The sequence below is a fragment of the Sphaerodactylus townsendi genome, linkage group LG01 (assembly GCF_021028975.2).
Source record: "Sphaerodactylus townsendi isolate TG3544 linkage group LG01, MPM_Stown_v2.3, whole genome shotgun sequence".
Taxonomy (NCBI): domain Eukaryota; kingdom Metazoa; phylum Chordata; class Lepidosauria; order Squamata; family Sphaerodactylidae; genus Sphaerodactylus; species Sphaerodactylus townsendi.
In genome coordinates this window covers 60361841-60385642 of record NC_059425.1, presented here as the reverse complement: position 1 = coordinate 60385642, position 23802 = coordinate 60361841, and the positions used below count along the sequence as shown (strand labels likewise).

Sequence of the window (23802 nt, the reverse complement as noted above, 5' to 3'; positions counted from 1 at the left end):
CAGAGATGAGAGGAGGTTCCCCCCCCCCCACACACACACACTATATATATATATGAGGGATTGATCTATCAATCTCTTGAGCAGTGCATTTAGGGAAGCAGAAAGGAACCAACAGCCGAGCCGGGGGGTGGGGGGGTGGAAGGAGAGAGAATGGTCAAAGAGCTGCAAGGGGCTGGTCATGGGTGGAGAGAAGAGGTCCAGGGCAAAACTGTGCCCACTGGCAAATCTGTCCTGCTCTTGCAGCGAATCAAGATTTCAATTGTGCTATAAGTGGTTTCACTTGCCACAAAGAGTGGAAAGTGAAAGTGGGGCCTCAGAAAATACGTCCAGAAAAAACATCTTGCTGTGGAGAACACTGACCTTGACTATGTAGTGAAGACTTTGTGAGTAATCGGTCCCTGTCTAACGAGAAAAGAGCCCCATGGGATCTATCACAGTGCTGCAAGGGCTACAAGATAATGTTGTTCCGCCAGACTTATGGTTGAGGGCAGCAATGGTGTTTCATCTCAGCTGGTTTCTCCTCTCTCTCTTTTTTTTTGGTTTGTTTTGGTTTTATTGGACCTTATGCTGCAGTCCCAGCAGAATATGGACGGGTGCCATAGCATAGGACTCTGTGTTGTGGCATACTGTTTTAATTGTATAATTTACAGATGTCACCACTCTGAGCCCAACGGATGGAGAGAGTGGTTTATAAATTGAATAAATAGTAATAGACAATAGTAATAATTATAATAATAAAGTGCAAATGAGGTCTCTGACTCCTTGAGTTTCCATAAGCATCACCTGGGATATATGTTTTTGAATGTATAAGTTCAGGCTGAATTGCTTGATAAGCTATGTATGGGAAATCTGATTTTTCCCATATAGTTAACTGATTTCAGTCAATGAAATTATTATTCCTCTGTTTTTATTTTATTTATATTTCTACCCCACCCATCTTGGCCGAAGTTGGGCTCGGGGGGGACTTACAATAATTAACATAAAACATTAACATTCCAATAATAAATAACTTAGCAGATAGCTGCAGGACAAATCCAGATACATCACACAGTTCTCTGCCGGGAGAATGATTTGAATGAAAACCAGCCCAGCTGAAGATCAACCTACCCCCTCCAAAAACTGAAGAACCTCTTACTGTAGATGTTCCAAATCAGTTGCCCACTTGAGAAATGGTTGCTACACCAGAATTTATAAGAGGATCTTCCAGAATTTCCACACACACACACATACAAATCCTCTCAAATCCATTTTGGTTTCATGTTTTTAGCAGGCTATAGACATTAACTTATGACTTAACAATTTTAATGCGTAAGCATGATTATTACCTGCAAAACTTGCTTCTAGCACTTCACTTTGGTTTGGGATGATATAATTATTCGAAGGCACAAACGTGCAGCACGGACAATGTAAACTTATCTTAAATCCAAGATTCCTGTCTGCAAAACACAAGAGTGCCTTTAGATCAGATGCAGACCTGAAGTGGCCCACAATTAATGTAAGGAGGTTCTAAATGAGAAATGATGGACTTCTTACAGTCTTTATTTTAGTGTTTTAATTGTACTGTTTTATTACTGTTGTGATTTAAAAGAAAAACGATATAAACTGTCTTAGGGCTTTTTCTACAGGAAGGATAAAAAACTGCAACAAACAAACAAGAGAACGGTATTGTCTGTCACCTCTATGATGGAGCCATTCATGTACAGCGTCAGTTACGTCGAAAGATAGCCATTCACCTTCGGCTCTTGTTTTAACTACCTTGCTATCAATGTAACGTTGCATTGGTGATGTTAGGTCTTTGCTTTTGAGAATCTGCAAGAAACAAAGAGAACACAGTATGTGTAGCTTCTTGGCTTTCAGTAAGACATCAACAAAAGATAGTGAAAAATTGCTCACTGCAGAATGGCAGTGGTATAAAAAGTAACTGCAGTACCAAGCTGATATACGTGTGTGTATAGTTCAATATGTTCAAACCAGCTTTTTAACTATGGTGAATCATAATTGGATTCAGGGGACCAGAACTTTTGTAGATTTTCTGTCATGTTTGGTTCAGGCATAGTGTGTAACCATGGTTTATTTTAATTCTGGTTAGCTTGTGATTTTGGGATGCTCATTCAAATTCTGATTTGTCTTGCTCAGTCATGGAGCTACCGCGGGGTGGGGGCTGCGCCCTGGGCGTGTCACATGGGGTGGAAAATTACCTTCATGCCCCTCCCCCGCCTCACTAGGCCCTAATCCCATCCCACCAGCCAGGCCCCGCGATCTGGAGCAGCCTGGCAGAGCCAGGCAGTAGGGCTGGGCAGCAGCTCAGCCAGGCTGCTTTTTCAGCTGGCTGCTCTTTGCAGCCGGCTGAACCAAGGTAAGGGGGGGGGGGACTGGTGCCATTTTGCCCCAGGTGCCATTTTGCCCCCCCTCACCACTGGTTCAGAGCTGAATTTATTGCCTTAATCTGGCCAGGTGAATCAGCAAGAATTCAGGTAGCTCACATGCAGGATGTGAGAGAAATGGCCTTCTGCTGCTGCTGCTGCTGCTGCTGCTCCTGCTCCCGAGCATGTGGTCTGCTAAGGCATTTGCAATCTCAGATCAAGGAGGATCAAGATTGGTAGCTGTAGATCAACTTCTCCTCCATAAATCTGTCCAAGCTCCTTTTAAAGCTATCCAGGCTATCACCACCTCCTGTGGCAACATATTCCAAACACCTATCACACATTGTGTGAAAAATGGTTTCCTATTGAGACATTAGAGAACAGATGTCCATTTCGAACACAGGTTATCCCTTATCTGTGTTACCTTCTTTTTTTGTGAAGATAAAAAAATAAGCCCAATGGTAATGATGCAAAACAAAGTGAAACCATATTTTATTACTCAGTTAAAATTCCCAAAATTCCTTATGCATTTTGCCAAGAGGCTTCTTCAGGAGAATCTGTTCGTCTTCCAGTGATTTTCTAAAAAGAGTACAAGAGTACAGTAGACTTCAGGGAATTTTAACTGAGTAATAACTTATATTTTTATTTTATTTTGCACCATCAGCCTTGGCCTTATTTTATTAATTTTTCAAATAACTGGTGTAGCCTTTATTTCACCTTCTTATTGTGGCTATATGCGGGAAAGCGTTCACTTTTTAAAACCCATTTATTGAGTTTCTTAGAATCTTTGAAACTAATGAACTTCCATTGCTTCGTGTACTGTTAGAAGAAACATCATCTTTTAGCATTCATCCATCCATCTCTCAAAGACCTTGCCAATTCAGTACAACAGCTAGGCTGAGATCTGGGAAGCCCATGTTCAAGCCCCCATTTTTCAATGAAGTTCTTAGGCAAGTCACATGCTGTCTAATTAGCTTCCTTTAAAGGGTTGTTGTGATGATAAAATAGGGAAGAAAAAATGATGATATTCTTTGTTCTTTCGTAGAAAGGTTCAGTTATCATATGCTAGCAGATGTTATATTAGAAGGATGATCATACATGAACAAAATGCTATTGTTATTTTAATATGTGCTTTGATAGTTTACTAGCATTATTACTAAAGGTGTGGAATACTTTGTGGAATACTTTAATAAATAAATAAAATAAAATATTACTACTGCTCCTGCTACTCATTCTTCAGCTGGCTCTGACTTATGAGGAGATCCTGGGGGCGGAGCTGGCTTTAGGCAGTTTCCTGGGCTGTTTTGGGCTGGGAGCACCCCTTTTGCTAACTTGCAGGGAAATCCTGTGGAGGGGGGGGGCAGAGTTGGCTTTTGTCAGCTTCCTAAGCTCTTTCAACCAAAAACACCCCCTTTTTCTGGTGCCAACTTAGCTAGCAAAATCAGTGGCACATCCCATTGAGCTGCATTGCACCACTTGCACAGAAAAAGGGGCAGTATTGCTTTTTGCTTCCTGGCCATGGCACAGCAAGCTTCCTAGGAGGTGGTACAGTTGCACCATCCCTAGTTATGTTTCAACTCCCCCCCCCCCCCCCCGGATTGAACTGCCTAGATTCAAAAGAGAGGCAAACTATACGAGGCAGGAAGGAACTGGGAACCCTACTCAAACTGTGTTGGAAAAAAATATGTCCATGAGAGAGGTACATATAATACTGGGTCTGTTTTTCTGGGGCTGTTTTTCTGAAAATAAAACTAGTCTTCTGCAATGCCTTTCTGATATTTTTATTTTGTTTATGCTGTGACTGATGCAGCACTCTGGTTTTTTGATTTCTGCAGTCATTCTGTCCTGTTATGTAATACTTCTCTTTAGTATGGCTTGTCAATTAGGAATATTCAGCCAATAACAGCTGTAAACAACTTTTTGGCCATTTGGGTCAAACCCACTCATAAGCCCTTTCTGAATGGGTGGGCGAGCGGGGGTGCGCTGACATAGTTGCAGTTGGTGCACCCCCCGGGGCCGTTCACATGCCATTCTGCAAATGGCTCCAGTGCCCCAGCGGCCTGCAAGGCTGCCTTCGCATGGGGCCACCACTTTTTACCCCCTCTTACCTCCTTTCGGAGGCCAGGAGGCGTGTCCATAATGGCCATAGAGTGGGGAAAAGGTGAGACATCTTTTTCTGCCAGTATGATTGCATTTTTTAAAAAATTGTCACACTCCACTTGTATGTTGCCTTTCTCAAAGGGGCCCAAGGTGATCTACATAATTGATGTCCTATCTTATCCTCACAAAAATCCAGTGATGTAGGTTGAGCTGGGAGATAGTGACAGTTTCAGGAAGGATTGCAGATTTGAATGGATGTCGAGTTCCAGCAATGAGCCTGGGCCCTCATTTTGGCATTGGCTATAAAGGCTTCCCAAATGTATCTATGTGGTGGATGCAGCTTTTGAGCAAGCGCCAGCTAGCATGGTCTTGCAACAACATATTGATGTAGACTTGCTCACATGTCCCAATAATAAGTACTCCACGGATAAATTAAGAGAATATTAAGACACACTGTTTAGCTCTCTTTACTTGAAAAACCACAGGGACCTGCAAAGTAACTGCTCATTGCCCAATAAAGTGGAGAATGGAAGAATACAAAAGCTACCATACTTTCTACTAGCACAGTGACTAAGAGTCTATGCAAGAAATCAGGAAGCCATGTTAGTGTATCTTGTCTATGCCATGAGTTAGCAAGGTCAAGGAAGAACAAAAAGGATACCAGTTACCCTATTTGTTACCAACATTCTATCAGATGGGGAAGGGACAGTGCAGAAGTAGGCCATGGAGCTACTTTCTGCAGGAGTAGGCAGTACAAGCCTAAATGAACACATTGTATAATCCAGGACTTGGAAATTTCATACGTCCTTGTTCTGTGATGCACCAATGCCTGTGCAGTACTACTGTTTGTTTCCTTCGAGGTACCATCTGTATTTGTCCCTGGCCTAAATATTGTAGTCTGCTATTCCGCTTAGGATCAGCGTGAGGTTTGATACAATCCTCAATCAGCTTGCAGGAGTTAGGTGTAATTCTTTAACATGTCTCAAACATTTCTGTTTGATAGTACCAGTATACCTTGAGATTCTGTCTATCCCAATACATTTATGCATACAGCCTATTTGCTGAAAAGCTTCTTTCCAGAACATTTTGCATTAACATCTTTCAGTGGTATATTGAGCATGATTTTTCTGGCCATAGACATTAGTTGCCAAATATTTCTGTTCATGCTCTTCCTAAAACTTGACCTGTGTGATGCTTTGAGGCTGCAAAGGGAAAAGACCCGGAAGCCAACAGGGGTCTCTCCTTTGGCTTCCATGAATTTTTGGAACTGGCAGTAATTGAAAGCTGTATGTGATCCTTATAAACTATTGTACGAGGTGCAGCATACTTGCCAAAATACAAAGGTACATATGACTTGCCAAATGTTTTAAAATCTATAGTTCTACGATCTGCTTCCTGAGAAACTGCCAAACACGTTCATCATGCAAGATTGCAAATAAGGCATACATACACAGCTTAAACCAAATTCTGGCTTGGACGAAAGTAACACAGCTGCAGGGGATGATATTAGTCCTTAGTCACAATCACATCTGTGGGTTGCTTCTGTTATCTGAATTTATGCTTAACAACTGTGAAATCTGGCAGGGTTTTAGCCTTCATGACTGAGAAGAGGTTTTAAATGTATACACAGAGTTCTCTAAAAACATGGAAAACTACAAGGGACCAGTGATGTTGGGGCTTGTATGCCCTGGGAGAGATTTCACCCCCCCCCCCCCCCCCTTGGCTCTCTTTCTGTGTCAGCCAATATAGACATTAAGCTTTAATTTCTGTTATTTCCAAGTTGTCTAACAATTAGAGACACAAAACAGCTTTATACTTATCATTTCTCTTGGATAAAATATACTTATGGAAGAACCCCTCTTTATCAAGAATATTTCCTTTCTACAAAAACAGAAACTTCAAAATGTGCAAGGGTAATCTATGTTGCAAACTGAGCAAATATTTATATGGTTATTATAATTTTCATTCACATGGCTGAAGTCTTCATTTTTGGCTGGGTTTTGAAAATGATTACTTCTCTTACAGTGTAATCCTGATCAAGTAAATGGCAAGAACGGTGCTGCTGCTGCACTGCTGTGCCGTCTCCAGAGAGCTTTCCAGTGGCATGGGGAGGCAGAAGAAAAAAAAACCTCTCCAACCACCTAAAAGTCCTCCATCTTTCCCGCCTCTGGTGTTCCTGGGACCAAAGCCCAGTGGGAGCCAACTAACATCAGCTCCACCTCTGGGAACGTCCCTGCAATGTCCCCAGTTGCGTCAGCCAACACAACTCTGTTAGACACATTGTTAGATCAGGGTTCCAGGGACCCCATGGCTCTTCAAATAGGAATTCACTCCTATCAGCTCTCGTCAGCATGGCCAATTGGCCATGCTGGCAGGGGCTGATGGGAATTGTAGTTCCTGAACATCTGGAGAGCCGCAGGTTCCCTACCCCTGAGTTAGACCAACACAGCTCTGGAAATGGTGGCTGGAAGTGGGTCTGCATTGCTGCTTGTCCTCCCTGTTTGCCCATCTATCACCCTGCAGAGGTCTGCCTGTTTGCCCATCTGCCTCTCTATTTGATCTCCCAGCTGGCTACAAATGGCACCACCCTGCACTGCCTCCTGGGGCCATTGCACTGCCTGGCAGGTAGACAAGAGCATAGAGGGGATTTCAGGGTGCGATACATTAGATCAGGAATACATAACTACTTATCTGTGGTGCTGTTCTGCACCTTGATGATAAAACAAATAGCAGGGAAGTGGTATGTCCAAAAAAAAATATTAAAAATCGTGTACTGCAACGGTGTTCTTCCTTGTGAACTAGATCTCCTACACTCTCATTCCAAAGCTGGGGATCACTGTGTACCAGTTTCCTCAATCATGTCATGGAAACATTTAGTGGTGATAGCATGAGTTACAACAGGGGTCCCCAAACTTTTTAAACAGGGGGCCAGTTCACTGTCCCTCAGACTGTTGGAGGGCCGGACTAAATAAAACTATGAACAAATTCCTATGCACGAATGATTGTAAAATGTTTGATTTCACCTTTCAGCCTTTCTGTCATGGTCTATTTTTAGAACAGTGACCAAAGTATGTCAAGTACAGGGTGGGCTCCAAATATTGTTGGGGAGGCTGTGGAAAACCTTCCCCCGTAAAAAAAAAAGCAGAACTTTCCCAATGAAGCATTCCATCTAACCCAGGATCAAGTATCTTCCTGGGTTCTTTCCTCCCTAGCAGCCACAGCGATTCGCCAGCCTGGCTGATGCCAATGGGAGTGAGGCGGAACAGAAAGCCTGAGAGCAACACATGGAGTAGCTGAGAGGGAAGAACATAAGAACATAAGAACAAGCCAGCTGGATCAGACCAAAGTCCATCTAGTCCAGCTCTCTGCTACTCGCAGTGGCCCACCAGGTGCCTTTGGGAGCTCACATGCAGGATGTGAACGCAATGGCCTTCTGTGGCTGTTGCTCCCGATCACCTGGTCTGTTAAGGCATTTGCAATCTCAGATCAAGGAGGATCAAGATTGGTAGCCATAACTCCAATTTCTCCTCCATAAATCTTCGTCCAAGCCCCCCTTTTAAAGCCATCCAGGTTAGTGGCCATCAACACCTCCTGTGGCAGCATATTCCAAACACCAATCACACGCTATGTGAAGAAGTGTTTCCTTTATTCATCCTAATTCTTTCCAGCATTTTCAATGAATGCCCCTGGTTCTAGTATTGTGAGAAAGAGAGAAAATGTCTCTCTGTCAACATTTTCTACCCCATGCATACTCTTGTAGACTTCAATCATATCCCCTCAGCCTCTCCAAACTAAAGAGGTCCCAAACGCCAGCAGCCTCTCCTCATGGGAAGGTGCTCCAGTCCTCAATCATCCTTGTTTGCCCTTCTTCTGCATTTTTTTTCTATCTCCTCAATATCCTTTTTTGAGATGCGGCTAATTCTCAGAACTGGACCATTAGTACTCCAAGTGCTGTCGCACCACTGCTTTCATATAAGGGTACGACACCTTTGCAGTTTTTATTATCAATTCCTTTCCTAATGATCCCCAGCATAGAGTTTGCCTTTTTTTACAGCTGCTATGCATTGGAGTTGACATTCCCATGGAACTATCAACCAAGACTTTAAAATCCCTTTCCTGGTTCAGAATGGGATGGTAGCACTGACCCCTGTAGCTGCAGTATGTGAAGTTTGGATTTTTTGCCCCTATGTGCATCATCACTTTACATTTTGCTACAAGCATTGAACTGTGCATTTTACATTTCTGGAGCCCACTCACCTAATTCTATTGCTGTCCGCTTTGGAGCTCACAGAATCCCTTTGTGGTTCACACCCACCTTACATAATTCTGGTATCATCTGCAAACTTGGCCACCACGCTACTCCACCCCTACTTCCAGGTCATTTATGAATAGGTTAAAGAGCACTGGTCCTGTAAACGGATCCTTGGGGACACCACTCCCTACATCTCTCCCATTGTGAGAACTTCCCATTTCTTACACTCACTCTTTTGTTTCCGTTTCTCAACCAGTTTTTAACCCATAGGAGGACTTCCTCTTATTCCTTCTTCATTGCTGAGTTTCTCAACAGTCTCTGGGTGAGGAACTTTGTCAAAAGCCTCTTTGAAACTAAGTAGACAATGTCCACCTGTTCACCCCTGTCCACATGCCTGTTTTCATATCCCTCAAAGAACTCTAGTAAGTTTGTAAGACAGGATTTGCTCTCTGCAAAAGTTTCATGCTGATCCCTTCTCAGCAGGTTCTGGTTTCTTTTCTACATGTTTTATATTTTTATCCTTAATTGTTAGATTCTACTTTAATTTACTCAGGAACAGATGTCAAAACTGACTGGCTCTGTAATTTCCTCGGTCCCCCCTAGGATCCTTTCTTAAAGATTGGTGCACATTGGCCATCTTCCAGTCTTCAGGGATGGAGCCTGATTTCAGGGATAAGCTGTATATTAAAAGTGTGAGAAGATCAGCACCTTCATGCTTGAGCTCTTTAAGAACTCTTAAGTGAATGCAATCTGGGCCAGGGGATTTGGTAACATTTAGTTTTATCAATGGCTGCCAGTGAACTTCTCTTCCCTTTATTCACTCACCATCTTCGCTTAGTTCCTCTGATTCTCAGCCTCCTAAGAAGCTTCTTGGTTCAGGTGCAGGAATGTTCCTCACCTCCTCCTTGGGTGTGAAGATGCATGCAAAAGAATTCATTCAGCTTCTCTGCAATCTCCTGCCATCTTTTAGCACAATCTTGTTCCTTTAGAGTCACCCAACGGGTCACTGGCCCCTTTGCTGGCTTTCTCCTGCTTTTGATGTACTTGAAGAACTGTTTTGTTGTTGGTCTTGATGTTCGCAGCCATGCTCCTCATAATCCTTTTTTTTTTGCCTCCTTTATGTTAACTTGCTTCTTCTTCTGCCACCACGTAGGTTCCCTCCTCATATTCTTTCATCAGCCAAACTGACTTCCATTTCTAAAAAGACATTTTCTTTTTTTCTGATAATTTCTCAACCTCTCTTGTTAAATCCAGGGTGGCTTTTCTTTTGGACTGGGTGCTGCTCTTTTCTAAATCTGTGGAACACATTCCAGCTGAGCTTTATTACTGTGCTTTTAAATAACCTCCAAGCATCCTGGACCGCTTTTGACTCTCTTTGATTTTCCCCTTTCAGCCTCCTAAGCACTCATCCCCTCATCATCTTGGAGAAATTTCCTTTCTGGAAGGCGTAATGTAACTACACCTTAGTTGTTGCCACCTGTTCGCATGCTGAGATACTTAACCTGACAGCATTGTGGTCTCTGTTCCCCATCGGCTCAACAACACTGGACTCTCCTGCACTGTGGCCTGGGTCCTGCCATAGAATTAGGATCTAGGATCACCTCTCCCCTGGTTGGTCTCCACAACCATCTGCTCTAAGCCACAGTCATTTAGCATATCCAGGGAATGTTTCCTCCTTACTATGACCTGAACATGCATTTTTTCCAGTTTATATATAGATAGTTAAAATCACCCGCTACCACCACATTTTTGTTTTTGTTTCATTCTCTAGTTTCTTTTTTTTCCATCTCAGTGAATCCTCTTTGTGCACTTTGGTCAGGGGATTCCATAATATATGTTCCTAATATTAAACTGTCCTTCACACCTGGTATTGATATCCACAGTGATTCTAGCAGGGGAACCATTCTTTTCCTTGCATTTCTGTCTATTTTAGTGTGATAATATGGTTCTCTTTTGATGTAAAAGGCAACTCCACCCCCAATGCGCCTCTGTCCTATCCTTCCTATAGAGCCTGTAGCCTGGTATAACAGCATCCTACTGGTTCTCCTCTCATTCCACCATGTCTCTGTAATGCCCACTATATCAAAGTCCTCCTTCAAAACTCTGTACTCTAGCTCCCCACTTCTAGGTCTAATGTTTCCTACTCATTAGCATATGGACACCTGTATACTCCTGTGTCTCTGTCCTTAACCTGGGATTTCCAGTGTGCTTTACCCTCAAGTCTTTTGTAGACACTATCCCTTTGTCACATGCACATACTGCTATGTTCCTCATGCATGTGGCTGGATTTAGAAAAACCTCCTCTCTGTCTGCATCCCCATAGATGGCTCGTATTCAACCCAAGTCACCTCAGCTCCTGTCGGCTTTCCCCAGTGACTCAAGGCTTTAAAAGCTGTTCTGCCACCTTTAATCGTTGGAGCCAGCAGCCTGGTTCCTCTTGGTTAAGCATGAAGCCCTCATTCCTGGCTTCTGTACAGGCCTGCCTTTGTCCCAAAAGGTTCCCCAGTTCCCTGACAAATCTGAAACCTCTCTGCCTTTACACCACCTTTCTCATCCACCATTGAGACCCTGTGATTCCGCTTGCCTAGCTTTTACCCCATGCCAGCTGAACGGGTAGCATTTCTGAGAATGCCACCTTGGAGGTCCTGGACTTCAAGCCTGTTTCCTAGCAGCCTAGAATTTAGCTTCCAGAACCTCCCGAAACTACATTTCCCATATGTCGATTCATGGTGCCAATGTGGACGGACCACAACTGGCCTGACTCCACTTACCCCCAGCACTGTCTAAAAGCCTATCTAGGCGAAGCTAAGTTGACATCCCAAGCAACCTTCGCAGACCACAGGCAGAGCAAGTCACCATCGGCGGTCATCACGCCTTGCCACAAACCCAACTCTCTACATTTTCTAATGATCGAGATCACTCCACTACAAGGAGCTCCCCCCACCTCCCCGAGGGGTATCCCTCTCAGTGAGAGAGGATAGCTGATCACTGAAGTTATGCGAAGGGATCCCATCTAAGGGAGGCATCTTCCCCCACCTCAGACTGGTACCCTCTGTCCCCAAGACCTTTCATTCCTCCTCCCATGACATCTGAAGAGATGTCACCTTGGGAGTGGGACCCAGCTGTTAGGTCCCTGAAAGCCTGCGGGCTGTCACCACTCTCTCTGCCTCTTTCAGCTTCTCCAGGTCTCAAGCCACCTTGGCTTTCCAAGAGAACGCGACATGTTCCCTTGAGTGCCAGGGAGCTCATTGCAGCTTGAGGAGCACACCCACTTAACTTCTGTCCTAGTGGCAGATAGTCATACATGTGACACTCAGTGCAAAAACTTGCTGGAAAGCCCCCCTTCCCCCCCCTGCTGGCTTTCTGCCTTCATACCTGATTTGTTTAGATATTTAAATATTAAGCTTTTAGTCACTGCCCCCTGGAGCTACCTGCATGTACTATCTGTCAAATATGTCCTTATTAATTTAAAACAAAAAACAAAAAACAAAAAATCAAATTAAAATTGCGCGCGCCGTTAGGTTCACTCTGCCGCTGGTTCCAGAGACTGAACTAAAGCCCCACCTCTCAGGACAAAAGCCCCCCCCCCTCTCAGGACAAGAGAGGGAACAAGAGATGAACTCTGTTAACCCCTGTTAAGCCCCACCTTCCAGATTCAGCAGCCTTAGCTCACAGGAGCCTTACAAGGAGAAAAAGAGATAACTCCTGTTAAAATACACTGTTTTAAAAGCTGTGGCTTTGAGAAAAGCCCTCCAAAATGAACACCAGCAGGTCACTCTGCTCTTCCTGGCCAAGTCTTCTTCTGCTGCTACTCCTCTCTGCTGGTTCCAGAGACTGGAAGGGCGGAGCAGGCGTTGCCACATGTAAGGTTTCCAACTCTGGGTCAGAAAATTCATGGAGATTTGGGGGTGCCATCATGTAACTGCAATCAACAGCCGTTGGGGCCGGTTCCTCCTCTCCCTCGAGCCCCCACTGCACATGAATGGAGTCATCGCCGCCATGCCTGGCGGGCCGGATAAATGCCTTCAGAGGGCCACATTTGGCCCCCGGGCCGTAGTTTGGGGACCCCTGAGTTACAAGGACAGGAACTGAATAAAACACAAAAATACAGAATAGAGGAGTCCTTACTAATTTACATGGAATATCTATGAATCTGGGAAAACATCCCAATACCTCAACCTCACTTCCACCTTGTTTGCTTTACAGCAAACATGATGGGGCTTTGGTGTTGCCAAATGAACAAAAAAGCAGCAACAATCTCAGAATTTCACCCCAGGAAAACTTCAGTTTAGGAGATTTCCAGATTGTGAGGGACAAAGATATAATGCAAAACCTATCTAAAGGAGTGCCTCCCCCTCCCCTCCGCTACAACCTTTCCCTCCCCTCCCTTCACTAGGGTAGGTGGGTCATGACCAGATGCCAGGCCCCCTCCCCTCTCCTCCCTTGCATGCCACCCTTCACTCCCTTCACTTCCCTTGCATTCCATCCCTCCTCCCTTCCCCCTCCCTCCGCTAGGATGCCAGGTCCCTCCTCCTCCCTCCCCTCCCTTGCATGCCAACCCTAACTCCCTTCCCTCCCTCACTCCCCTTGCATGCCACCCCTCCCACTCCCTCCCCGCTCTCTCCCTCTGCTGGGGTGGGTGGGCCATGTCCAGATGCCGGGTCCCCTCCCCTCCCCTTCCCTTGCATGCCACCCCTCACTCACTCCCCTTTCCTTGCATGCCACCCCTCCAGAGCTGGCCAGTGCACTGAGGTCAAGTGGGGAGGCCCTCCTAGTGATCCCTTCTGTTGCCGAAGTGCGGTGGGAGGGGGCTCACAGGAGGGCTTTTTCTGTAATAGGCCCCAAGCTGTGGAACAGCTTCCATGCAGAAATTCACCAGGCTCCAAGACTTTATGAATTTTGGTGCCTGGTTAAAACCTTCCCCTTTACCCAGGCCGTCAATATGCTACTCCCAGGGTCTCCCGCATCAATGCCAGCTGAAGGGTGGGGAGAGGGTGGAGTGGGGATGTTTAATGATGTTTTATTGACTGTTTTTAAAGGATGTTTTTATGGGTTTTTGTTAATGTTTATGTTATATGTTTTTAGGATTTAATATGTTTTAAGGGGGCTTTAAACCCCATTATGTAAGCCGCCCTGGGACTTCAGTGTAGGGCGGGGTATAATAAAACCAAATAAATAAACCTTTGCAAAAGGATCTAGTATTCAGCAATTACTTGCTGTGGGCACATTGGGGTTTATTAAAGCATCAGCCCATAGAAGCCCAAGCCACAAAACAAGAGCAATTCCTCTTTTCTGTTTGTAGAGATGCTGGATTAATGAGCTGGCTTCTTGGAACTGCTGGCTTTCTTCATTCAGGCATGAGCCACAGCATTCAAATGAACATACAATTTTCTGTCCACTAGGCTTGGTCAATACTCTAGAAATTCGGTAAAATTTGGATTTGGATTTATTCAGGCATAAAATTATCTGTATGCCTGAATAAGACAAATAACATATTCGGGTATACCCAAAAAATTCAGGTCCGTCTGATTTTTTCGTATTTTTCTGGTGTTTATCATGTTTGTGCCTGCAGAGGGCACATTTTTAAAGGTAGCAGCACCACCATTTCAGGATATCATCCGGAAACTCTCCTGATGATACCAACCATGTTTGGTGACATTTGGTTCAGGGGGTCCAAAGTTATGGACCCCCAAAGGGGGTGACCCATCCCCCATTGTTTCCAATGGGAGCTAACAGGCAATAACTTTGGACTCCCAAACTTCACCAAACTCAGGTGGTATCATCAGAAGAGTCTCGAAATGAGAACCTAAAATGTGGGTGCTGCTAGCTTTAAAAATGTGCTCCTGACAGGCACCCCAAGAAATTGCCAAAGATTCTCTGCTCTGCAGTGCCTTTGCTCCATTGTACTCAATGGGGAATTTCTGTGCAGGCTGCACATTTTTGAAGATAGAAGCACCAGACTTCCAAGGTGGCTCCAGGAGGCCCTCCTGGTAATAGCATCCAGGCTTGGTGAACTTTGCTTCTGGGGGTTCAATTTTATGGACCTCCCAAAGGCTTATTTTGTTTCCCTGCTCCTACACATGAAGCTTGCTGGCTGAGTTCTCTCAGAATTCTCTCAACCCACCCACCTCCATCCCCAGAAGCAAAGTTCATCAAGGCCATTTCTGCACAGTGGCAGAAGCGGCTCTCCACTGGCATAATTAATGCTGGTGGATGATCGGGACCACTCACATGGTCTCTTGCGGGCGGCCCCGAAGTTGCAGTGAACCGCAGAGCCATCTTGGCTTCGTACTTTTCACCTTACCTCTCCCCCCTGCACAGCTTTAGACAGCTGGAGGGACGTGCCCACGATGCCTTCTGAGGGTCGTAGAGGAGCGTGGGCATGTCCCTCCAGCTGTCCAGAGCTGCGCAGGGAGCAGAGGTAAGTAAACGGAACACCAGAGGGGCCAAAAGCAAGTCAGGGAGCGAGTTTCAAAAGTGGAGGTTTCCTGCCATTTTTTGGAGGGTTGGCGCAGCTGTACAAACAGCGCCTCAAGGATGGTGTTTTTACCATTCCTAGGGTGTTATTTTCTGCTGGTGCAGAAACAGCCAAAGACTGGATGCTATTACCAGGAGGGCCTCTTGGAACCACCTTGAAAATCTGGTGCCTGCACAGAAATTCCCCATTGGGTACAATGGAGTCACTGCAGAGCACAGAATCTGCCAGGCTCTTCAGCAAGTTGTATGGTGGAAAAAAAATTCACTTTTCCCACCATAGACTTCAGTGGGGCTTGCTGTTATGTCCAGCTGGCTCTGTGCTGGAGATTTGGGGAAGGGCTCTGGGGGGTGGGTTGTTCTGGGTAGGGGCATCTAATTTCCTGCAGGGCTGCTGATGTGAGTCTCCTGAAAGGAACCAGCCAACTTTGCTAAAGTTTGGTTGGCTGGGCACTTGTTCTGTGGGCATCAGGTCCACCTTCAACTGAGTGCCCACAGCATTTGCCCCTCCCAAGCAAACTTTAGCAATGGTAGCACCCGTCTCCTGTTATCTCCCATTGAAACAATGGAGGGTGGGGCACCCACTTTGGGGGTCCATAACTTTGGACCCCCTGAACCAAACCTCACCAAACCTGGGTGACATCATCAGGACCGTCTTCAAATGTTACCCTGAAATTTTGGTGCTGCTAGCTCTACAAATGCCCCCTGCAGAAAACATTAAAAAACACCAAAAATACCCCCAAAAGCCCAAATGCCTTGAATTTGGATTCATTCATATTTGGGCAGGACATATTCAGGCTGATTTTGGCCTGAATATGCCCAAATGCACCCAGATTCAGGCCAAATCTGGGATTCAGTGCACACAAATCTCCAAGCCTACTGTCCCCCACAATCTGACTGCTAAACAAAGGTCATCAACAAAGATCACATAGCTACAATATTTAAAAAGGCAGTGTTTGTGTGTGTTAAATGCTGTCACCTCTGACTTATGGCGACCCCATGAATTAAAGACTTCCAAGATATCCACTCATTAATAACTTTGCAAACTGTAGTCTGTGGCTTCCTTAATTGAGTCAATCCATTTTGGGTCTTCCTCTTTTTCTGTTGCTTTCAACTTTTCCTAGCATTATTGTCTTTTTCAGTAACTCTGAATTTCTCCTAATGTTAACAAATTATTTAGTCATTTTAGCTTCTAGTGAGAGTTGAGGCTTGATATGATCTAGAACCACTTACTTGTCTTTTTGGCAATCCATTGTGCCATAAAACTCTCCTCCATCACCACATTTCAAATTAATCTACTTTCGTCCTGTTGATATTGTCTGACTTTCACACTCATACAAAATAATGGAGCATGAATTAACTTGATATTGGTCATCCAGTTCCTTCACAGCTGCCCTTCCCTGTCTCAATATCCTTCAGATCTGTTGGTTGCAGTCTCATTTTTGATTGTTAGTGGAGCCAAGGAACAATAAATCTTGAACAATTTCAATTTCTTCATTGTTCACCTTCAAGTTGTGCAATGCCTCGGGAATTACTTTTGTCTTCTTTACACAGCGGTAATCCTACTTTGGCACTTTATGGTTTAACCTTCAGAAGTTGTTTCAAATCTCTGCTATTTTCTGTCAATAGTGGTGTCATCTGCATATCTTAAATTGTTAATGATCCTCCACCTTCATCTAAATCTAATCCAGCTTTCATTGTTTTGCATTCAGCTTGAACAGATAGGGAGATAAAATACATCGCTGCCTGACACCTTTGCCAATTGGAAACCATTATGTTTCTCTATATTTTATCCTAACAACAGTCTCATTTGTTTTGCATATCCATACATATAATAGGACTTGCCATTTTCTTTGTCTCTGGTGGACAAATATTTTTTTTCACAACTTACTGCACAAATGCATTAATTATCTCTCATCTTTGTCTTGCTCCCCCAAATCCATCTTCAATATTCATACAGGGCTTGTCTACCTTTTTTAGAATATGGCATGAACGAAACATTTAATCTTGTGTTTGTTTAGGTAAAGAAATACAGTTTGAAACAAAATATGATTTTAAAACAGCTACTGCTAAACCTCTCCGGGAAGGTGGTGAGATGTCCCCGAGTACTCACAAATCTGTACTTTGCACTGCCATCTTCTTTAGCAAATGGCAGAAACAGTTTTCTCAGAGAGCTGACCAAAATCAACAAAACCCTGAAGGAATGTATTGGGTGTGCTTTCATAGCAACTCAGAGTCACATTCAGTATATGCCTCTTCACCTCCTTCTTGATATTTATACATGAAGAATTAAACAATTATGCAGAAATATATTCCAATTATTTATGCAACTCCCAGGAAGGAGACAGTGGCTTATGGAACATAGCTATTTGGAGCAATGCATGTGCTTGATTCCAACCCTTTCTCTTGATGCCTGAGATCAACTTGGGGTGAGCTGAGGTGAAGCATGAGAAGCCAATGCTTTTTCACAGTAAACTTCTGTAAAGCGAGGGCAATCTACGTGTTTCCAAATTCTGTAGCATATGTACAAGAAGGTGCAGTTATGCAAAAGGGAATCTGCTTAGCCTTAATCACCCATCAATCAATAGGGTACACAGAACAAAAAGTCACAATATGCCAACAAAGAGAAGAAACACGGCGTTTCTTTGCCTTATTGACACACTATAGCCTTAATCACCAGCTCTCCACTGTCAAAGTGGAGAAAATGCTATCTGTTTGTTAAGGAATTCTTCCCATGCTACTTTCATGCTGATCTCCCATGTGTCCTGATGTGTGTGCTTTAAGGAAAACTTGTGTGGGACTGTGTTCTTAATCAGTTTCAAGGAGGCTCTATACCTCTTCTCAACTGAAAAATAGAAGCTCAGTTGTGACCCAAGACCCCTGTGGAATGCTCTGTTTGTAGGTCTGCTCCTGAAGAGCCATACCCACAGTTGAGAATTCCACAGGAAGAAGAAGGGTATTTGATCACAGCTGAACTTCTATCTTTTGGTGAGACAAGATTTAGTTCCTGCTTGGTTTTTTTTTAACTTGGAGAACCAGAATAATGGTTAGAATATAGGACTAATGTGTATTTCACTGCAAGTACCCAGCTTACTGCGTGACCTAAGACTGATAATTTTCTCTCAGTCAAGCTTGCTTTATAGGTTTATTGTGAGGATAAAAATGAGGAGAGAGACATATTTTCTGCCTGAGCTCCTCTGAGGAAGGATGGGATGAAAATGTGAGAGAAAGACTGGCAGAAAATCAGTATGTCAACAATGGAGAGCTGTGAATATGAAATAAGACCATTCTCAAAACCTACTTCCTGAGCAAGTTCTGTCTTATTGCAGCTGTCAGTGTACACTGAAGATTGGAACAATAAAATGTGGTGGATCGTATAAGTGATCCAAAACCACACCAATGAAAGCAGAAATATGCTTTAAATCTTTTGCCTCCATGACTCCTTCCATGTAACACAATTTCCCCCTGGGGATCTGCTGCTGGGCGCTCTCTGCAGCTCAGCATTTTTCTCCTTTCCCATATCATATAGTACATTCCTCCCTTCCAGCAAACTATCGGGTACCAAAGTATTCTAAAGCCTCAGATAACAGTAGTAATAAAACCCAGAATTTCAGCTCCATTCTTCATGATGCTTTATGATGTGTTACCAAAACATGGCACCATTTCCATAGGAAGTTATTTGAACACATTATTGTTTTATAGTCTGTAGCTAATAAACTACCACAAAAACAATATCACTACAACATTCCAAACAATGGATAGGATTTTTGAACTGCTTCATTCCCCCCTACATGCCCTAGTTTGCCACAGTGCCTATTTCTTTTTGGTATGTTGATTCACATAATAAAAGTGGGGCAAAGACTGATTTCCAAATACAGAAGCACCTTAATAAAATAAAGATGTGAGAATGTCCACAAAAGGGCCGCTGCATAGACAGGTTCAAAGACATTCTCACAATTTTTTATCTGATCAAATTCCAATAAACCCTGCATTTTGGCATCAATCTTTCAAAACACAGCAAGAGACAAGGGTGGATGCTTGAGCTTGTTTATTTAATCACTTTATTTCTCTTCCTCCTTTTAAAATACTTTTATCCTTCTGATATTACCTAAAGTATTTGTTTGATTGTATGCAGGGGAGGAGGAAGGGACTTTTATACTGATTCCCTTTAATGGCCAGATGGAGAAAGCTCAATGGGGAAACAGAAAAAAAAGGCTCACACAAAAGTTTTCTAGTTGATAGGTACATTTCTTAGTTCCAAAGAAATATGAATCCTGCCTGCTGACAGACAGAACTTGAGATCCTAAGGCTGACATTGCCGCCAACAAAATCCAGAGGCCTGAATCTCAGTCTTCTATCCCCACCCTATGTTAGTGATACAAAAACTACACTAGCTGACACACTACAAATTTCCCACTTCTGCTCCACCGAATTGGCAGCTGTTTCAGCAGGATGTATGTATGGGTATGTGACTTGTAACACAATGATATAAGAACCCTTCTGGATCACATTAGTCATCCATCTAGCCCAGAATTCTGTCTCACACAGTGGCCAACAGCAGGGCATAAGGGCTGAGGCCTTTTCCTAATGTTGTTACCTAGCACAGGTATTCAGAGGTTTGCTTCTTTTGACTATGTAAGTTCCCTCATCATAGCTATTGGCCACTGATGGATCTATTCTCCATGAATTGTCTAACCTTTCAAAGAATATGTTTCAGGTGATCACTACATCCTCTGGAAGTGAATTTCACATTTTAATTTAAGGTCTGGGCCTCTGTCTAGTTCTAGCCAGACCTACGTACCTCATAATTTGGAGTATCTCATAATGCAGTGGAGACCATACAGATGATTTTAGTTTGTAAGGACTCATTAACAAAACTTATTTTTCAAATTATTTTCCATCCATGGAGGTTTGTTTCTTCAGCCCAGATGGAAAGTGGAAGTGGTAAATCAGGTACATAAGTTTTCTGTCATTGGTCATATATGCCTTTGGGGAACTCTTTGTCATCTTCACATTCTATCTAAGGTGGATTCCGCACAGGCCAAATGTAGCAAGTGTAGGATGCTATATAAACCGTGGGAGGAACGACTTTGCACAGGTCCCGTTCCCAAAATGGGTTTAGCCCATTTTATTCCCCTCAACCTGGGATTTCCAAAAATCACTAAACTAACAATCCTTTTGCACAATTCTGGGCTGGAGGCACGTGAACACAACAGGCAGGAGACACTTTATTTCCCTCCCTTCCACCTGTTCACTTAGGTTAGATCAGGGGTAGGGAACCTGCGGGTCTCCAGATGTTCAGGAACTACAATTCCCATCAGCCCCTACCAGAATGGCCAATTGGCCATGCTGACAGAGGCTGATGGGAATTGTAGTTCCTGAACATCTGGAGAGCCGCAGGTTCCCTACCCCTGGGTTAGATTCTGTGCCATCCACTGTCAGGGAGAACCCATCTGCCTGACATTCTGTGCAGGTCGCCCAGTGAGTTGTGGGCAGATTCTCTGAGTGCCTGACAGTGTACAAAGTCCTCCAAGCACCTTTTCTCCCCAAGTACAACCGATCTACAGCAACATGGTCATTATTGCCCAGCTGTTGCGGGGAGTCTCTTTTTCTTTTGTGTGTTGCACATGTGCAGTTACACAGGTGCAGCTGATCAGATTTTAGGACAATTGATGGGCTGTGGGGCTGTGGGGGTTCATTTCAGTATGCTTGTGAAGCTATGCATGTGTTGCAGGAAATAAAAATGAGACGCATCTCCGTGCGAAGGTGCAAAAGCAACCTGGATTGTTTCCATGGGTTCCAATCCCTGCCTAATGGATTAAGGGCACACATGTGAAATGGAAAAGGAAAACAGGTTCTTTTATAACGACTGCAACCCATTATACATATGTTATGTGGAATCCACCTAAGCTTCCCAAAAAGTCACCACAGGTAGTCCCAGACATTTTTACGCTTTAGGCGGAAAACAGTAATGGCACCACATAGGGTGGCAGAAGAGTAATGTATTCATGAAGTATCTGACACGTATTCGCCCCTTCATTGTGCCCTGGTTAGGGGCACAGAGCAGGACACCATGGCAAAGTTCTAAGACTTTGGAGACCCTCTTCTTGTAATGCCCTCTGCAAAGGCTAACAATAGAGAACACAGTATATTGACATATGTGGAACATAGATGTGGAACATAAAGTATTATATCATTAATATGCAGTATGCAATACTAATAAAATTCATGAATAACAGTTAATGGCAATTTACAGTGCCATCACAGGCAAATAAGCTTCCTTTTTGATTTGATAAGTTTCTGCCCTTTAGGTGAATATGTGAATAGGTTGGGCAGGCACAGCCTTGGTTGTCCACTAATATTTGGCAATATGAACCAATACACTGGTGGCCCTCAGCCTTATGTATATTCAGTGTAATTTGCTCTCCTTCTGCCAGGGCAATTTATGCTCCTCCTGGCCACAATGCTACAAGTAAGCCACTGTCCTTTTCCTTGACTGCTGTAACATGTAGGATTCTGATTCTGATCAAAGTAGGCAAGAGAAGGATGGTGTCCAATGAAAACATGGCTTAGTTCTGGGCTGATCGCTTCAAACTGCCATGAGTTCCCATGAGTATACCCTTCATTAAAAAATGCAGGACAGGAGACTAGAATGCCAGATAGAGGGCTAAATTAAAATCCTTCCCCCGACACCTAGTTTTCTAGGCACATGGCAGAACTACTACCTGCCAAACAGTACCCCTGATAAAGTGGTTTTATGCTGGAATAAATTTTGTTAGTGCCACTTGACTCCTGGGTTTCCTGCCAAATTTATCTCTTCTGTTTTGAAGTATACAAACCTTCTTGGAAGGATGAACGGACAATATGATTCTGTAAGTTACTGGCTGAGTTACCTTAACAGTAAAGAGCAAAAGAACAATTGTCACTTAAAATTCCACTATTGCTACTTAATGCTATTGCTATTCCACTATTGTCACTTAAAATTCCACATCATTTATTTGTCCTAGACTACCTATTAGCAGCCATTTAACTCTAACCTGAATCCACATTATGGGGAAGTTTTCCTTTTACTCATTCAAGTACCTCATCACTCAAGCTGAACCCAAATGGCAAGTAACCCCTGGGTAGCTACTTTGGCTGTGACTGCAGACATTGAGCCACCCTGGCAATCTGCTGAGTGCTGGGCTTGTCATGTGGAAGCAAAGATCTTTGCTGAGCCAATGCAGATCTGCCACAAGAAGGGTCGGCAGAGGTGTGCTGAATAACGTATTTGTTCCCAAGAGCAGCAGCTGCCAATTTGTTAATTAAATCTGCCATTACCAACATCCCAGCACAGAATGAAGACACTTCTGTACTAAGCTCAAGCACCCTTGACAAATGTTTGTACTTCACCTACAGCAAATGCTTGCTCAGGCCTATCATCTCTCATAAAATCATCCCACTAAGTTTTCTTTTTATTTCTTTTACATATGATCTTTCCCCTTATCCTACTGTAAACCTCAACACCCAAAAAGCAGATCTCAGGAAAGATTCTGAAGTATATATTTGTGTGTCTGTGTGCATGTATACACAAACATACTCATGCATCCTGATAAAAAGCCCTGCTCTGAGAAAGCATTTTTGGGAAGGTCAAATGGGCCTTGAATGTTTATTGAAGACATGAGGAAAGATTCGGCCAAATCCAACTTTCCCATCTGGAAAAATCGGCATGATGCTTGACAACTTCCCAGGCATGATTATGGGACTGATTATGGGATGATTATGGTTTCAGAGCGTTCCAGGACTTAAAAGTTCCCTGCCTTGGGAAGTGAATGAACAACTCAAGACACTTTTAGAGATGTCTAATGAAAAACACCCAGAGTTAGCATTAGCAATCATTCCCCTTATTTTCAACAGGATGCCCAACAAGCAACCAGGGGGAAAAATTGGGGGAAAATAGGGAAGGGTTTTGCTGTACAATGGAGCCTTTCCTAAAGAAATGAAGAAAGCAGACACTTTCAAAGCAGACACTTAAGAAGATAAGAAAGTCTCTGCTGGACAAACATACTGGTACAGCTGGAACAGCATTCCATTTCACACAGTGATCAAAAAATGCCCTAGAAGTCCCACAGCTGAGGACAAAGCCCCTCTCACCTACTGTTAGTCCTGCCTTCCCCCCCACCCCCCTCCAAGTATTGCTATTCAAAGTGTTTTTCCTCCATGACAAGAGGCTGGAGTAACGGACTAATGGTTTTGACAGACCAGTGATGGTGAACCTTTTCGAGACCGAGTGCCCAAATTGCAACCCAAAACCCACATATTTATTGCAAAGTGCCAACACAGCAATTTAACCTGAATACTGAGGTTTTCGTTTAGAAAAAACGGTTGGCTCCAAGGCGTGCATTACTCGGGAGTAAGCTTGGGGGCAGTCAGTGGCCTTGCTTTGAAGCAACCATGTAACTCTTCCAACTGGTGAATCATGACCCTAGGAGGGTTTACTCAGAAGCAAGCCCCATTGCCAGCAACCGAGCTTACTCCCAGGTAAAGGATCGCACCTTAGTTCTTCACATGAAAATCACTGGGGTTTAACAGCACTTAACAGGGTTACCTACACTGCTTCCCCAAAATTAGGTT

At 43.8% G+C, this 23802-nt stretch overlaps 1 protein-coding gene and 1 long non-coding RNA gene across 2 annotated transcripts in view; both read right to left on the bottom strand.

The window, feature by feature from the left end:
• TGFB2 (transforming growth factor beta 2) overlaps positions 1–23802 on the bottom strand; it is a 124524-nt gene that overhangs the window by 13420 nt on the left and 87302 nt on the right. The window contains exons 3-4 of the mRNA XM_048495980.1: positions 1677–1809; positions 1326–1436 (exon numbers count right to left, since the gene is read on the bottom strand). Of these exons, the coding sequence (XP_048351937.1) occupies positions 1326–1436; positions 1677–1809 (244 nt within the window). The remainder of the gene's footprint in view (positions 1–1325; positions 1437–1676; positions 1810–23802) is intronic.
• Positions 9302–23769, bottom strand: LOC125432552. Its single transcript, XR_007244494.1, has 3 exons — positions 23759–23769; positions 10886–10895; positions 9302–9521 (listed from the first exon to the last, which is right to left on the bottom strand). It is a non-coding gene; the product is annotated as an uncharacterized LOC125432552 (long non-coding RNA).